We start from the raw sequence: 16,262 nt of genomic DNA, 5'->3' as shown, positions 1-16,262 counted from the left end.
GCTCCTGACCCCCTCTGCCTTCTCATCTCACCTCTGGACAGGAGCTGCCCATTTAGTCTCACGTGTCTACTTGAGCTAAGAAGCACACTCTTCATGAGTATCATTTTATGTCCCATAGTCCAGTCTAATCTTTGTCTAAAGAGTTGGCCTCGGGAATGGTTTTAGTTTTGGGAGCCAGGCTTATTTTTCCGAATTCTCTTTTTAAGAGCACTGGGCCATGGTGCTAATAGGAATTTGAAGAAGCTTCTGCTTGCAGGTGCGCAAATTGACCTTTTGCCTCTGAAATTACCTGGTTATTCACCTTTCTGCCATAGGCTGGAATGGAGCCCCATCAGGATGGATACCATCAGCAGGCAGAGAGGGAGGTGGCTGCTAGATTTGAGGCTTCACATTCACTCTTTTGTGATTCATTTCATTTCATCAGTCTGTTTAGTACCCATTGTAATGACGCTGTTTCTACCAAGCAGGACAAAAAAAATCAGTAAGAGCCTGGGACTAATGTCAGTGATTTGGCAGAAGAGGCAGATGGAACCACCTCGCGCACCCCCCTAGAAGGAGACAGGCCTTTCTGTGCCACCTCAAACCTCTGGATTTCTTTGGCTGCAAGTATTGTGTTAGCAAATTGTTGTTGTTGTATGCCGTCGAGTTGATTCCAACTCATAGTGAACGTACAGGGCAGAGTAGAACTGCCAGGTAGGGTTTCCTGGGCTGTAATCTTCATGGAAGTATAGTGCCACATCTTTCTCCCTCAGAGTGGCTGGTGGTTTCAAACCACCAATCTTTTTGGTTAGCAGCCAAGCACTTTAACCATTGCACCACCAGGGCCCCTTCTTTAGCAAATTACCCATTTTTTTTCAAGCCAGGGATTAGGATGTGCACTAAATGGAGAGAGTTTGCAGAGCACCTCATCCAATACCTGGTGTTTGTAGGCACCCTGCGTCTGGTCATCTAAATGGAGCAGGTTTGCAGAGCACCCCATGCAGGGCCTGGTGTTTGCAGGTGCCCTCTGTCTTGTCATCTAAGTGGAGCATGTTTGCAGAGCACCCCGTGCAGGGCCTGGTGTTTGCAGGTGCCCGGTGTCTGGCAGTGGTCTTTACTGGGAGAGTGGGAAGTCATGCTCGCAGCTCTGCCAGACCTGCCTGTCCTGACACAGTGCTGGCCAGGGAGAGTATGACTTCTCCTCGGGTGCTAATCCCTGGGTGAAGCCACTGCACTCTGGCAGTGTTCCAGAACAAATGTCTGTGGCTAAGTAATTGCAAGGGCAGCAGGGCAATCAACAAAATGATGTTCCTGCTGCTGGTGGTCGGCCCTGCTCCTGTTTGACCTTGTGACTGTTGCGGGGCTCTGTCTGCGAGGCCCAGAAATGCTAATCTAGCTGTCTTTTTGCTAGGTTTTTCTTATTGAATGTCAAAAGCTTCAGTATCACTAAAGAGAGATGAGTTCCCCAGGCTCTGGCAGGGCCCTCATGCCAGAGGGAGGGAGGAGGTGATGGATCCACCAGCTAAGGAAGCTCTTTGTGGAACTGGAGTTCACAGCCTATGTTTCTAGAATTGTTGTTGTTATTAGCTGCTGTCAAGTCAGCCCCCCGACTCATGGTGATCCCATGCACGATGGAACAAAACACTGCCCGGTCCTGCACCATCCCCACGATCATTTGTGGATCGGATCTTTGCGATCCATAGGGTTTTCACTGACTGATTTTTGGAGGTAGCTCGCCAGGCCTTTCTTCCTAGTCTGTCTTAGTCTGGAAACTCTGCTGAAACCTGTTCAGCATCATAGCAGCATGCAGCCCCCCACTGACAGAGAGGTGGTGGCTACCCATGAGGTGCACTGGCTGGGAATCCAACCCAGGTCTCCTGCATGGAAGGGGAAAGTTCTACCACTGAACCACCAATGGCATTATTCATATTTTGGAGATCCCACACCCCTTTGGGAAGCTGAGGGCCATGGAGCATCTTCCCAGAAAATGCACACAAAAATCTGTGAGCGCTTGCAGGTGGCCACAGGTTCCTCCGGTCCATCATGGTGCCTGGTTTAAGAACTGGCTCGACAGAGGACTCAGCTTCCTGCTTAGCGGGGTGGGGGCAGCACATAGTGGGAGAAAAGGAGCATCTCACTTGGTCCAGTTTTAAATACGAACTACAGTGGGTACTGGAACAGACCCCCTGCCTTTATGGTGGGGTTCGGCCTCGCCTACCTTCTTAGCTGGCTTTCTCAAAGGCAAAGCCACCCGGCCCCATTCCTGCTCCTGGGTCAGCAGGTGCCACTTCTAAGGAGTATACTTGTCTTTCCTTTCAGAAACGGCTCCTACATCTGCATATTCATCTCCAGCCCGGAGTCTGGGGGACACGGGAATAATGCCTCTGTCACCTTCTCATATCGTGGTAAGATGTCTCTGTGGGGAGGCGGGAGGGGGCTGTGCCAACTACCTTTGCTTCTGGGGTACTCTCACAGGACAGGCTGCTGGGCAGCCCCTCATACTCATGGGTATGAGCGTGTGAGCCCAGACGAGTCCCTTATCCCACCCTGGGTCTGAAAAGGTTGAACTTATTAATCCTGGCAGTAAGCACAGCTCACGTCCGTGAGCGCTTACCACGGGCCAGCCCCATGCTAAGTGCCATGCATCCGTGATCTCATTTAATCTTTAGGCGGGAACTACTATTATTCCCCTTTTACAGATGCAGAAACTGAGGCTTACAGAGAGCTGATTTACCCCAGGTAGAGAGACTCGTAGTAAAACCAGGGCTGGATTCCAAAGGATGATAACAAGGCATCATTTTGATGTAATAATCAGATAATCAAAGCAATGCTCAGGCTATTTATGATAACTACAGATATGGTAGGGGCCCTGGTGGTGCACTGGTAAAGAGCTCAGCTGCTAACCAAAAGGTAGGCGGTTCGAATCCTCCAGCCGCTCCTTGGAAACCCTATGGGGCAGTTCTACTCTGTCCTATAGGGTTGCTATGACAATGGGCTTGGTTTTGGTTTGTAGATATGGTTTAGAACCAGTGAGCTGGACTCATAGAATGTTCCCAGTGATAACACGTGGAAGTTCGTTTCAGCAGCTGCTGGTGAGCTGTTGGTGGACGGTGGGATAGGTCAGCTATGCCTGTGTCCTTTGTCACAGTGTGGAGGGTTAGGTCTCTAAGTGTGTGAAGGAAGGGGCTCGGTGCTTTCCGGGCTGGCTCTGCAGGGCCCCTGTAGCCCAGCGTCCACAGAGCCAGCTTTCCACGGTGGGGCTGGTGCTTCTGCAGCCATTGATCTGGGGGTGATATGGGCAGGCAGGCAGGAGCAGCCTTTTAAAGAGCCTCCACTGGGAGCGAAGCAGCCGTCTCTGCTGGCGAACCAGTGAGACTGCCCCGTTCTGATGGTGCCTTTGCCACCTGTCGTTGACTGTCTTGTCCGAAGCTGGTGCCTGTGTAATTGCCCTGCAGCAGTTGGCCAGGGAGGCCCGTGCAGGGTTTCACCAGCCCTGGGTGGGGCTGGAGGCGGGCTGTTTCTCCCACTCTACCTTGGACTGCAAAAGCAGATGGATGTCGTGGGGCAGCTGGTCAAAGAGCCTCCCACGCAGCCGGCCACAGGACGAGCACCCAGAGGAAAGAGCAGCTTCTCATGGGCGCTCAGATCCCTGAAGAAGGCCCCGCTGAGAACTTTGGAGCCACCAGCAGGAAAAGGCACCAGCTTGTCCTGGTTTTCCCAGAACTGTCCCGAGTTCAGCCGTGAAAGGCCTGCACCTGGGAACTGTACCAGTCCCAGCAAACTGGGAGGGTTGGTGACCCATCACCAGGTTCCCAAGCGCTCCCTGGAAGAGCTTGATGGTTCCCCTTGGGCTATGTGGGGATAGGGCCAGTGTGAGGAGAGGCCACAGGTGGGGTTCTAACCCCTGCTTTACCCAGGACATGCCAAATCCAAACTTTATTGGTTTTATAATTTGGAGTTCCATAGGAGTTTAAAAAAAAGTCTATACTGCTTTAAAGAAAAGGCTTGGAAACCTGAACTGGCCTGACCGACTTACTGGACAGGTGAGGGGAAGGCTCTGGGCCCAGAGAGGAGCTGGTCATGGCAGGATTGGGCTGGTGCCTGTATGCCGGGCCCTGCTCCCTCACACTTCCCTCTCACGCAGAGCAGATGTGAGTACACGTACAGGTACAGGTACAGGACAGGTACAGGCACAGTGCAGGTACAGAGGACACAGGCAGAGCGCTCTGGGCAGTGACTGGGGGTCTGCACAGGAGCTCGGGGAGGATGGTAGGAGTGGAGATTGGGTTCCTCAGGGAACACTGGGCTTCCGGCCCTGCTGGTAGAACGTCTGTCATTAGCCATGGCCACACACATACGGTGAAGGGAGGGGTGGGCGAGCTGAAGGCAGGTGCCCTTGCCCAGTCGGCCTGGCCCTCCAGTCGGCCTGGCCCTCTGCTCAGGCTGGGAGCTGCCAGTGGGCCAGGGACACCTCCCTGAGCCACTCAGGTGAGGGCCAAGCCTGGCCAGCCCCCGCCCTACGGCTCGCCATGTGGCAGACTCGAGCCGGAACGTCCTTCTGTCTGTAGTGGGTGCGTGGCTGGGCAGAGTGAAGCCACCAGGGCATCTCCCTAAAAGCCAAGGTCGGCCTCCCTCCCTTCCCCCTGCCCCCGTACCTCGCTGTCTGTCTCTGCAGAACGACGCCGACCCGAACGTCTCCGAGCAGCAGACATTTCTCGTGGTGGTCGCCATTGACTTTGGGACCACGTCCAGTGGCTACGCCTACAGCTTCACCAAGGAGCCAGAATGCATCCACGTGATGAGGTGATGCTGTGGGCGGGGGGTGGCGGGACCCTTGAGGGCACTGGGGGATGGGAGAGGCGTTAGTCAATAGGCACATAGTGGGAGGGCACGCTGGGCTCTGGTCCAGCTCGCCCAAACTCACTGCGCCACTTTGGGCAAGCCACTTCTGACCTCTGGGCTCCAGGTTCCTGGTCTGTAAAAGGATGATTTAGTTCTGATTTCATCTGGGATGGGGCCTGGGCAATGGTATGTTTGAAACCTGGACTCCCCAGCCCCTCATCCCCCGTGCCCCCAGTGATTCCAGTGTGCAGTCAGGATGAGGGGCACTGACCTAGAGTGTCTATGATAGAGGTGACAGAGGTACGGGCTCAGCCACTTACTGTGTGATCTTAGACAATTGCTGAACCTGTTGAACCTCAGTTTCCTCATCTGTGCAATGGGGATGATGACAGGACCTGCCTTACAGGGGACGGATGCAAATGAAATGGGATTTCCTATCAAGTGCTTACCTGTTGCCGTCAATTCTGACTATTGGTGACCCCATGTGTGTTGGTGAAGAACTGTGCTCCATAGGGTTTTCTTTGTTTTTACTTGTATAATTGGTATTTTATTGGTTATTTCAAGGATCAGTACAGACATTATGAACAGTTTGTACACAATTCTTTTTTTTTCAGGTTTTTTTTTTTTTAAATTGTGCTGTAGGTGAAAGTTTACAGCTGAAGTTAATTTCTCATACAAAAATTTATGCACCTATTGTTATGTGACCCTACTTGCTATCCCTATAATGTAACTGCACACTCCCCATTTCCACCCTTGGTTTCCCGTGTCCATTCATCCAGCTCCTATCCCTTTCTGCCTTCTCATCTCCCCTCTGGACAGGAGCTGCCCATTTAGTCTCGTGTATCTACTTGAATTAAGAAGCACACTCTTCACGAGTATTATTTTATGTTTTTTAGTCCAGTCTAATCTTTGTCTGAAGAGTTGGCGTTGGGAATGGTTTTAGTTCTGGGTTAACAGAGAGTCTGGGGGCCGTGTCTTCTGGGGTTCCTCTAGTCTCAGTCAGGCCATTAAGTCTGGTCTTTTTAGGTGAATTTGAGTTCTGCACCCCACTTTTCTCCTGTTCCATCAGAGAGTCTCTGTTGTGTTCCCTGTCAGGGCGGTCGTTGGTGGTAGCCAGATACCATCTAGTTCTTCTGGTCTCAGGTTGACGGAATCTCTGGTTTATGTGGCCCTTTTGTGTCTTGGGCTAATATTTTCCTTGTGTCTTTGGTATTCTTCATTCTCCTTTGCTCCCGGTGAGTGAAACCAATTGATGCATCTTAGATGGCCACCCGCAAGCTTTTAAGACCCCAGACACCACTCACCAAAGTGGGATCCAGAATGTTTTCTTAATAAACTTTGTTATGCCAATTGACCTACATGTCCCCTGAAAGCATGGTCCCCAGACCCCTGCCCCTGCTACTCTGTCCCTCAAAGCATTTGGTTGTATTCGGAAAACTTCTTAGTTTTTGGTTTAGTCCAGTTGTGCTGACTTCCCCTGTAGTGTATGTTGTCCTTCCCTTTACCTAAGATATGTACACAGTTCTTAATGTACATACCGAAAATCGAAAAAGCCATGTCGTTATATTTCTTTTCTAGATTCTAGTGACTTTCCAGCTTTAAATTTGGAGGCAAATTTTCCTTAAGAGGCTATCAAGTACCAGTTATCTTCAATTGTTGATAAGCGGGTACATCATATCCATTGCCATCGAGTCAATTCCGACTCATAACAACCCTATAGGATCCAGTAGAACTGCCCCATAGGGTTTCCAAGGAGTGCCTGGCAGATTCGAACTGCCGACCTTTTGGTTAGCAGCCGTAGAACTTAACCATTGTGCCACCAGGGTTTCCGTCAGTTACATCGTAAGTCCCACTAATTCACAGTTTAATATCTCACACACTACACACTCAAATGTTCAACCTTTCACAGCAAGTAACAAAGTTATTCGGAAACCTGGACCACCACGAGTAAAGATGTTAAAGAACACACAGTTCTGACAGGGAGAGCTGTGATGAGGGAGCCATTTTCTTTAAGAACCAATTCTAATAAAAAACAACAGAGAAAGAGAAGTAATTTAAAAGGTTCAAGACATGTAAATGCATGACTGCGACTCCCAATTGCCATTAAGTATGCTTTGTATTATGGAATATAAAAACTGCCCCCCCCCCCACCCTATGGAATGTTCCATTAACACTCGGGGCTGTCAAACCTCCCACAATCAACATCCCATTATCTTCTGGTTGTACTATAAAGTAAACAACCAGCAAATAACTTCACCTCTTACAACAAAGCATTTATACTTAAAAAATGAGATGAGGTGGGATTCCCTTCTTCTTAAAATGTTTCTAGAGCTACTAGAAAACTTGCATTTACAAAATAGTTGATAAAAATATTCCTCTGGAGTGTACAAGAAGGGACATACAGGGACCACTGATGAGACATGGTGGACAAGCATCGCTCAGACTTGGCTTCATTCTCTCCCGCATCATCAGAGGCTGGACGCTCCTTGTGTTTAGTTCCTCCATTTTCTGCAGGGAAATCTGTAGTTTCTTGGTTAGCCACGCCGGCGTGTTTCCTTTTGCTCCCCTTTCCCCTTTCGTTTGCACTTTTTTGTCTGAAGACGTATCCTTTCCTGCTGCCTTTTTTGGCTTTGTTTCCACTTCTGTAGGTTTAGCTGACAAGCTCGGCATCTCCTTCCTCTTGGGCTCCCCCGTCACTGCCCCTTCCATCAAGCTGACCTTCCTCTTGGGCATCTTGGCAGCGGGGAGGGTGCGTGCTGGGTTCCTGCTGGCCGAGGTGTGCCGAGAGCCTTCTGGAAGCTGGGCTGCCTGGCTGCTCTGCCCTCTGCCTGTAGGGTTTTCAGTGACTGATTATTTTTTTACAAAAGTATATTGCCAGGCCTGCGTTTCCAGGTGCCTTTGGATGGACTTGGACTTCCAATCTTTTGGTTAGCAACCAAGTGCATTAACTGTTTGCACCGCCCAGGGACGCCCATCAAGTGCTTACCCATAGTAAAATGTAAGTAGAAAACCAAGCCCACTGCCACTGAGTCAATTCTGGCTCATAGCGACCCCACAGGACAGAGTAGAACTGTCGCATAGGGGTTCCAAGGCTGTAAATCTTTACAAAAGCAGACTGCCACATCTTTCTCTCGCAGAGAGGTGGGTGGGTTCGAAACACCAACCTTTTGGTTGGCAGCTGAGTGCTTTAACCACTGTGCAAGCAGGGCTCCTTAAGTAAGTAGGGAAGATGATAATTATGTCAGTAATATAAGTAGGGAAGGTGATAATTCTTCCAAGGGAAGAAAAGTCAAGAGTGACAGTGACCGGAAGTGAAGTGCCATGCATGATAAAAAGCAGCCTGAGTACACGCAGCTGAGTGAACCCAAAAGGCAAAGTTGTCTGGGGTCTCCTGGGATGCACTCTGTGCCCTAGACTCACCCTTCCCCCAGTGCACACAGCCCTCACGTCCATCCCATCCACTGTGAGCAAATGTACATGAGGACTTCTGGTCTACCCTGACACCAATTATTGCTTCCCCCAATCCTGCCCGTGGCCTTTCTGCAAAGTCTGCTGCCCCTTAAAGCTTTGGAAGCCAGAGATTTATCACCCCAATTTTCCATTTCAAGAGATGGCTCTGAAAATGTGTTGTAACTGGCTTTGCAATTCCTTTGATTAAGAAATTGTGTAATTAAGTTATAGCTCCCAGATTAAGATTTTAGATATTTTTATAAAGTGCTGTTTAAAACACAAGTCTTGATATAAGTGATCCCCACCCCAATCTTAGTGTTGGCCCCACCTCTCCTCTTGAAAACCAGATAAGGCTCAGCCTAAGGACCTTGTTGTAAGAGGCCCCAGAGGCCCTTGAGTGTCCTCTCAGCAGGAAATAATGAAAAGCCAGTTCTGTTAGATTACCTGGTGACAACATAGTCCTCGGTGTTCAGTCGCCATGAGGCTGTGAGGGTTTGCTCTGCTGTCACCGACCCACGAGACGGAAAACTGGAACGGAAAAGAACACACCATTAAAAGCTAGAGGCGGTGTTTACTGGTTTCTAGTAATTGTTCTCAGAAATGTTATTTCCACAGGACAGTCATGCAAGAAAAATAGAAAAGAAAGTGAGGAAATAGCTTTGAACTTGCTTTGGGAGGGGTACTTACGAAGCGTCACTATAGCTCAGGGATGCTAGGGACGTGATCTTAAGTTATCGTAGAGATTTTGGAGAGAGGTTACCCCTGAATTTTATTTCAGCCGGAACACAGTAATGCAACCATGATACATACTGACAAAGTTATGAATGAGAATGTTTCCTTTTTTTGAGAAAAGCTATGAGTGAGAAAACTAATGTGTAAGTAGGAATGAAGGAACCAGCAGAGGACGTGAGTAAGCTCGTGTCGCTGGTATAGTAATGAAAAGCCCGTTACTATTCAGTAAAGAAAGGTCGGGGGTGGATAAGGGGCCCTGGTGGCCCAGTGGTTAAGAGCTCAAACCCGCCCAGCGGCTCCATGGAATTGTTGGCAGCCTGCAACCATAAAGACTATAGCCTAGAAAACCCTACAGGGCAGTTCTGCTCCATCACGTGGGGTCGCTATGAGTTGAAATGGATTCAGTGGCACCTAACAACAACAGTGTGTGGTTAGTTGGTTCTTTATCCCTTTTTCAAAAAGGTTCCCTTCCAACCTTGAAAGAGTATTTCAGCATATTTAGGGCAGATACACACGACAATTTAGAAAAATAAGATGACAAACAACATGGTTAATTTTATTAAAGAAGATAATTTTAAAAAACCTAATTTGGCCCAGCTATTTAGGTGGTACAAACAGTTAACATGCTTGCCTGCTAAAGCAAAGGTTGGAGGTTTGACTTTACCCAGAGGTAACTTGGAAGAAAGGCCTGGTGATGTACTTCCAATAAATCAGCCATGGGGGGTGAGACCCAATGGAGCACAGTACTACCCTCACACATGGGGTTGCCATGAGTCAGAATAGACTTGACACAACTGGTTTTATTTATTGATATAATCATAATAAAAATACCTTACATTTAGTAAGTGACAGGCACCGTGTGAGCACTTTATGTGTAGTATGTAGGCAGGTACTATTAATATCCCCATTTTACAGATCAGGGAGATGAGGACCACACCATGCACACCATGCCCCTGCACCGCACCATGGCCACTTGGCTCTGTTCTCCCTCTAGAATGACCCATCACCCTTCCATCCTCTTCTCTTCCTCCCCGTGAACCTCTGCCCTGTTTGGCCTCTCTCACCTCTGCTCAGACGATGGCAGAGCCTCTTAGTCAGCCTCCTTGCTCCGAGCCTTACTCCATTAGTCCAGTCCCCATGCTGCTGCCAGTTTGCTCTCTTGAGCAGCAGCTCTGATTCTGCCATGCTTCTGCTTTAAAGCCTTTAGTGGCTCCCCATGGTTCACTGATTAGATCTCTAACTCCTCAGGGTTCTCCCAGCCTGGTTCCAACCTGCCTTCCCAGTCTCATTTCCACTTCTCCCATTTATATTCTTTCTCTAACTCACTCTATCACTTGGCATCCCTTGTCCATGCCCCTGTTTCCACCCATCTCTGGAGCAGCCTGGAGCAGCTTCCCTGACTCCCATTATAGCACACCCAGATCCTTCCCTCCTCCAAGATCCTGCTGTCACTTCCTCAAGTGCCCCTTGGTCCTCCATTCTTCCTACATTGTTCAATTTCCCCCTCCAGCTGGCCCCTCTGCCTTCTCTGGCCTTGGCAGCATTTCCCTGGGCCTCTCGCTTCCCATCTGGTAAGGTAGGTACTTCCGCATTTGTTTATGCCCTACCTTGTCTCGAAGAGGATTTCAGCCAGCTATATGTCTGCCGGAGCCCTGCTGGTGCAGTGGTTAACAGCTCAGCTGCTAACCAAAAGGTCAGCAGTTAGAATCCCCCAGCCGCTCCTTGGAAACCCTATGGGGCAGTTCTGCTCTGTCCTATAGGGTTGCTGTGAGTTGGAATCAACTTTACAGCAATGGGTTTTGGTTTTTTTTTTTTTTTTTTTTGTATATGTCTGCTATTGGTGCTTGAAAATGAAACAAACAACAAAGTAGATTCCCTGCTAGGCTGCAGGAGTCCTGGGGTGCTGCAGACGGTTAGCGAGCTCATCTGCTAACCGAAAGGTTGGAGGTTTGAGTCCATCCAGAGGTGCCTTGGAAGAAAGGCCTGGTGATTGACTTCTGAAAAAGCAACCATTGAAAGCCCTGTGGTGCACAGGTCTACTCTGACACCCATGGGGTTGCCATGAGTTGGAATCTACTCACTGGCAACTGCTTGCAAGGTTGTAAGTTCATTGAAAGCAGAGACATGGATCTTCTATCTCCGTGTCACCAGTGCCTGGCACACAACAGATGCGCGGGAAATGTCGAATGAGAGGATAAAGGCAGACCTTTGTTACTGAGGGAGAACTTGGGAATTTGCCCTTTTCGTTTTTCTTTTTAACTGTAGATGAATCTCGAGTCACTCACTCAGCGGGCTGGGCCAGGCTGTATCTGTAGCAGCTCCTGTGAGCACTCACGTCTATAACAGTCACGCACACAGTAGGTGCTCAGGTCAGTGCTACCTGGGCAACAGGGGTCTCATAACCTTTCCTTGTGTTCAGGCGATGGGAAGGAGGCGATCCTGGTGTGTCCAATCAGAAGACTCCGACCACCATTTTGTTGACTCCTGAGAGGAAATTCCACAGCTTCGGCTATGCTGCTAGGGACTTCTACCACGACCTGGATCCCAATGAGGCCAAGCAGTGGCTGTACCTGGAGAAGTTCAAGATGAAGCTGCACACCACTGGGGTGAGCAAGCCTCACCCCGTCCCCAAATCCCCCACATTGGAGAGCCAAGGGTCGTCCAGCCTTGGGGAGCTTGCCACCCCAGGGGTTCTCAGACTTCTCCCAAGCAGAAATTAATGTCCACGTACTTTGATTTTAGAAACGACCAGGAATGCACACACTTTGTGGGTACACAGCACTTTCTGATGTACACGTAGGCAGGGAGATATTTAGCATATTTGACAACTTGCTTGACTTGGAAACTGACCAGTCAGCCTGCACTGGCTGTAGCATGGGAGCAGAGTGCTGGGGGCACCCTGCTGTGCCAGGAGTTACTCTTTCACTTGCCAGCTTGCTGGGACATCAGTGGTCCTGAAGGAGGATGTGGGGCCTGGGGACACCTAGGGGGTCTGGGGCAGTGGCTATTAACTGGCTCATCTGGGAGTAACAGCCATTACCTCTAGTGCATCAACTCTGTGCGAGAAAGGGTTTAGCTCAGAAAATCACATGCCCAATAACTGGAGGTCACCTCCCAAAGCAGTGCCCTCAGTTCTGCTCCCAACAAGCCAGTGTTCCGTAAGCTGGACCAGGGCATTTGATGTCAACAAGTAAGCAAACTAAGGCAGAGAAAAGGTGGGGCATTGGATAGACTTTTTTCAGTTTAAATATTTTATCCCGTAAATTTTCCTTCACTCTTGGTGCTATAGTGTTTAAGACTGCAGCCCCTGGCGCCAGACAACCTGGGTTTAAATCCTGCCTCTGCCCCTTTATGATACCAAATCCAAGTTACCCAGTCTCTCCATGCCTTGGTTTTCCTTGTCTGTAAAATGGAGTAGTGATAGTGCCTTCCTGGTGCATGGTAAGCCCTAGTGAGATCCTCGCTCTTATTGTTATTGCTTTCATGTGTCTGCTGTTACGTGCTGCAGATGACAAGACATGTCTTAATGGAACATTCAGCCACCAGCACTGCCTTCCCGAGCTCTCTGTACTCATTGCTATGACCGGTTGGCTCTCTCCGACATAGATCGCTTTCTGCTGGGTCCGAATCGCTCTCGTTTCCCCTGCTGGAATTCAGTGCCAACTATCAGTGCAGCACAGGCTTCCCCTCCAAGCCGGGGGCTTCCTGGTGCTGGAGCCCCTTTCTGAGCCTGGGAGTCACCGCCCAACAGCTCACACCAGGGGTGGGAGGCGGCTGGGCAGGAGGCGTGAGCGTGTGCGGATATGTCAGAAGGGCGAGTTTAGTAACTCAATACCCCTTCACCGTCCAGAGGCAAAGTGTAATTACCCAGCCTGGATCAGTCTGGAGTCCCCACTGACCTTTTTCCCGGCAGTAATGAGCCTCTTGTTCCCGGAGACTTGGAGATCTCCTCTTGTGTTTCGCTTCTACTCTCTGCCCCTCCTCCTCATCTGGGGACTGTCCTCATCACTTTGATGACCTCTGGCCACCCGGCACCTGGGTTCTCACAGTGCATCCTCCATCCAAGGACCGAGCTCGGCAGCTGCTCCAGCTTCTGGCAGAGAGAGGGAGGCAGTGATGCGGGATTCCCTGGGGAACAGGCTGTGCAAGCCCTGAAATAGGAGCTCTTCCATTCTGGATCCTCGGTTGGCAGCTCATTGGGGAATGAAAGCTTCACGTCTGTTTAGCTTCATACACGGCAGCGAGGTGGCTGATTTGGGCCTCAACTGGGGGGCTCCCAAGGGTGACCATGTGTGTTTGTCTGTGGAAAGGGTATGTAAATTGCCTCGGGGTGCCGCCTGCTGCCTTCTTTCTTTTCCTGGTGCTGTCGTTAACCCAAAACCTCTGCTCCTGGAGGACTTGGGAGAGAGAGAGAGAGAGAGGTAAAGAGGGAGAGCGGAGGTGGGGGATGCGGGCCAGAGTCTTCTCCGCAATAAGGGGACAATGCTGGGACAAGCCATCCTCGTTTGCTCCTCAAACATCAGGGAGCGCAAGGTGGCTTCAGGATTCCCCAGACCTCCAAGTAGCAGCCGCCAAAGCCAGAAGGTGCGTCTCTCCTGCATCATCTTGTCGCTCTCTCGTTCCTTTCCCCCGACCAGGACCTCACCACAGAGACAGACCTGACGGCAGCAAACGGCAAGAAAGTCCAAGCCCTTGAAATCTTCGCTTACGCCCTGCAGTACTTTAAGGAGCAGGCGCTGAAGGTAGGACTGACGGCAACCAGCTTTGTGTGGTAGGCGGTGGTACACGTGGGGTGGTCGTGAGTCTGAGCCGACTCAATGGCAACTGGTTTACATCGTCCATAAGAGGGCTGGCTGGTGTTTGAGGGACAGAAGGATTCACAGAGGGGAGGGGGTTATTGGATGTTTGACCAGAATAGACTAAAGTAAGAATATCTCAGAAATCACAGTAAATGAGGCAGTTTAGTTGTTCATGAAGAAAGCAAGTGAAACTACCTGACATAATAAAAAACAAAAACAAACCCGTTGCCATCTAGTCAGTTTCCGTGACAGGGTAGAACTGCCCCACAGAGTTTCCAAGGCTGTCATCTTTATGAAAGCAGACTGCCACATCCTTCTTCTGCAGAGCAGCTGGCAGGTTTGAACCAGTGACGTTTTGGTTAGCAGCCGAGCACTTGTCATGTTCCTCTCCCTTCCAAGCTGTTTTCCACCCACTGATGAAGGCACAGCCTATCTAAACAGCTCTCCCGACAGCCGGAGGAAGAGCCTCATTCATATTTCCTGTTTCCAGAGCTTTAAATAGCCTGGATGGTAATGGCGCTGTGCTTGGAGCCATTCCCAAAACCTGTCGCACAGCTCACCTGCTTTAAAGCCCGCTGCAGGCCTGCAAGGAAATAAGACGTTGTGATAAAAAAGAATGTTCGCTTCATGTGGACCCAAAGCAGAGATGTTTCTAAAACATATTTTTAAAAAAGTTTATTGATCAAAGAGGAAGCTAGTTCAGTGAGAGAGTGGGTCACACCCAAGATAACTATTTGAAACAACAGGCAAGATGAGATGCCCATCAGAAAAAGCAAAACAAATATTTTACCAGCCTATGAATCTTCTGAAACGCGTCTGCAGGGCCAGTTTTGATGTATAAGTACATCAGTGCGCGTTTAGATGTGATTTCAGATTTGGCTGGTGAATATGGCAGCAGGAGGCGAAAGAAGGTAAGGAAATAGTAATTATCAGGGGTCTTCTCTGGGTGAGGCTCTGGTTTAGATACACCACATGTGTTCTCATTCAATCTTGCCAGTAACGCTGTGAGTTAGGTTTATTATTCTCATTTTACACATGGGAATACTGAGGTCTTGGAACATTCCAATGACACATTTTGCTCTATATGGACCTGGTGGAAAACTCTGATGTTCGGGAACCACCTGTCCCACTTATCTACAGATGGGCCCCACTGATGTGATATATCTTCAACCAAAAGTTAAGGGCCACATGGTTCTTGGTTAGGTCATGCCATGCATATCCTTCCTGTTATGTCAGGAAGACTCCCCTGATAGCTGGAGTTGTAGTAAGGTCGTTGAGAGTGACAACTACAATGATAACAGCCACCAGTTGGTCACCATTACTACGGGCCAGGCACTGTTCTACATAGGAGACCACACGTAGCAATTTAGTTAAGGCCTTGGTTTTTAGAGACACGATAAACCTGGCCTGGGTCTCAGTTTTGGCTCTACCACTTTCTAGCTGTCCGGTTGTCGAAAAGGTCCTGAACATATCTAAGCCTCAGTTTTCCCATCTGTAGAAAAGGGGCACAGTTATAATCCCTTCCTAATGGAATTCTTGAATGGGTTCATTGAGATAAGGTAGGAAAGTGCATCACAGAGTGGTTGACACATAAGCTCTCAGTAAATGTAGCTGCCATCATTATTACCACCATTATCAATCCTCCTGGCAATCTTATGAGCTACGTGTTATTGTTATCCCCATTGTGCTGATAAGGAAACAGGTCTGAGAAGTTGTCACTTGCCCAAAGTCACATGACTAGGAGGTGGTCAAAGTCACATGACTAGGAGGTGGCCAAAGTCACATGACTAGGATGTAGTCAAAGTCACATGACTAGGAGGTGGCCAAAGTCACATGACTAGGAGGTGGCCAAAGTCATATGATGAGGAGGTGGCTAAAGTGATTTTCTTCTGCTCTGCCTGCCTCAGTGAGTGAAGGGGCACTGGGAGCGGCCTGCTTGTTGAATATTCAGAAAACAGATTCTTATTCCCCAACCCTGGTAAGTTCAGGAGGGTTTGGAGTTCATGGCAGGGACACTGCAGAAGGCATGTCCTCACGGTCCCACTGTGCCCAATTGACCTGCTGCCTTTTCCTTGGCTTCAGGAGCTGAGCGACCAGGCAGGTTCAGACTTCGAGAACTCTGACGTCAGATGGGTCATCACTGTGCCGGCCATCTGGAAACAGCCTGCCAAGCAGTTCATGAGACAGGCTGCTTACCAGGTGAGTAGGGGTGGGGGCGAGCCGAGGCTGGAGTGAGAAGGTAGGGGCAGAAGGGCCCGAGATGTCATCTATGGGGCATGAGACCGGCTGGCCCCTGCTTGTGCTTTAGCCACGGTGGTGCCTCTAACCCCGCTCACGTGGTCTCCCAGCATCCACAGGCCTCCTGAGGAGCAGTGAGGAGGCTCCCATAGGCAGGGAGACAAGGAGCCTTCTGAATGCCTCTGCTTCCTCTGGGGGAGAAGTAGGGGCCAGTCAGAAGAG

The 16,262-nt window shown here is 49.7% G+C and overlaps 1 protein-coding gene and 1 pseudogene across 1 annotated transcript in view; one reads left to right on the top strand and one right to left on the bottom strand.

The window, feature by feature from the left end:
* Positions 1-2,345: 2,345 nt before the first annotated feature.
* Positions 2,346-16,262, top strand: part of HSPA12A (heat shock protein family A (Hsp70) member 12A) — a 34,611-nt gene continuing 20,694 nt past the window's right edge. Inside the window, exons 1-5 of the mRNA XM_004374875.2 lie at positions 2,346-2,384; positions 4,655-4,782; positions 11,423-11,609; positions 13,641-13,745; positions 15,885-16,001. Of these exons, the coding sequence (XP_004374932.1) occupies positions 2,358-2,384; positions 4,655-4,782; positions 11,423-11,609; positions 13,641-13,745; positions 15,885-16,001 (564 nt within the window). The 5' untranslated portion in view covers positions 2,346-2,357. The remainder of the gene's footprint in view (positions 2,385-4,654; positions 4,783-11,422; positions 11,610-13,640; positions 13,746-15,884; positions 16,002-16,262) is intronic.
* On the bottom strand, positions 7,136-7,554 carry LOC105756206 (non-histone chromosomal protein HMG-14 pseudogene; annotated as a pseudogene).

The sequence above is a fragment of the Trichechus manatus genome, unplaced genomic scaffold (genome assembly GCF_000243295.1).
Source record: "Trichechus manatus latirostris isolate Lorelei unplaced genomic scaffold, TriManLat1.0 scaffold00031, whole genome shotgun sequence".
NCBI classification, from domain to species: Eukaryota; Metazoa; Chordata; class Mammalia; order Sirenia; family Trichechidae; genus Trichechus; species Trichechus manatus.
Note: the sequence above shows the minus strand (reverse complement) of the source record. Positions and strands in the feature narration are given on the sequence as shown.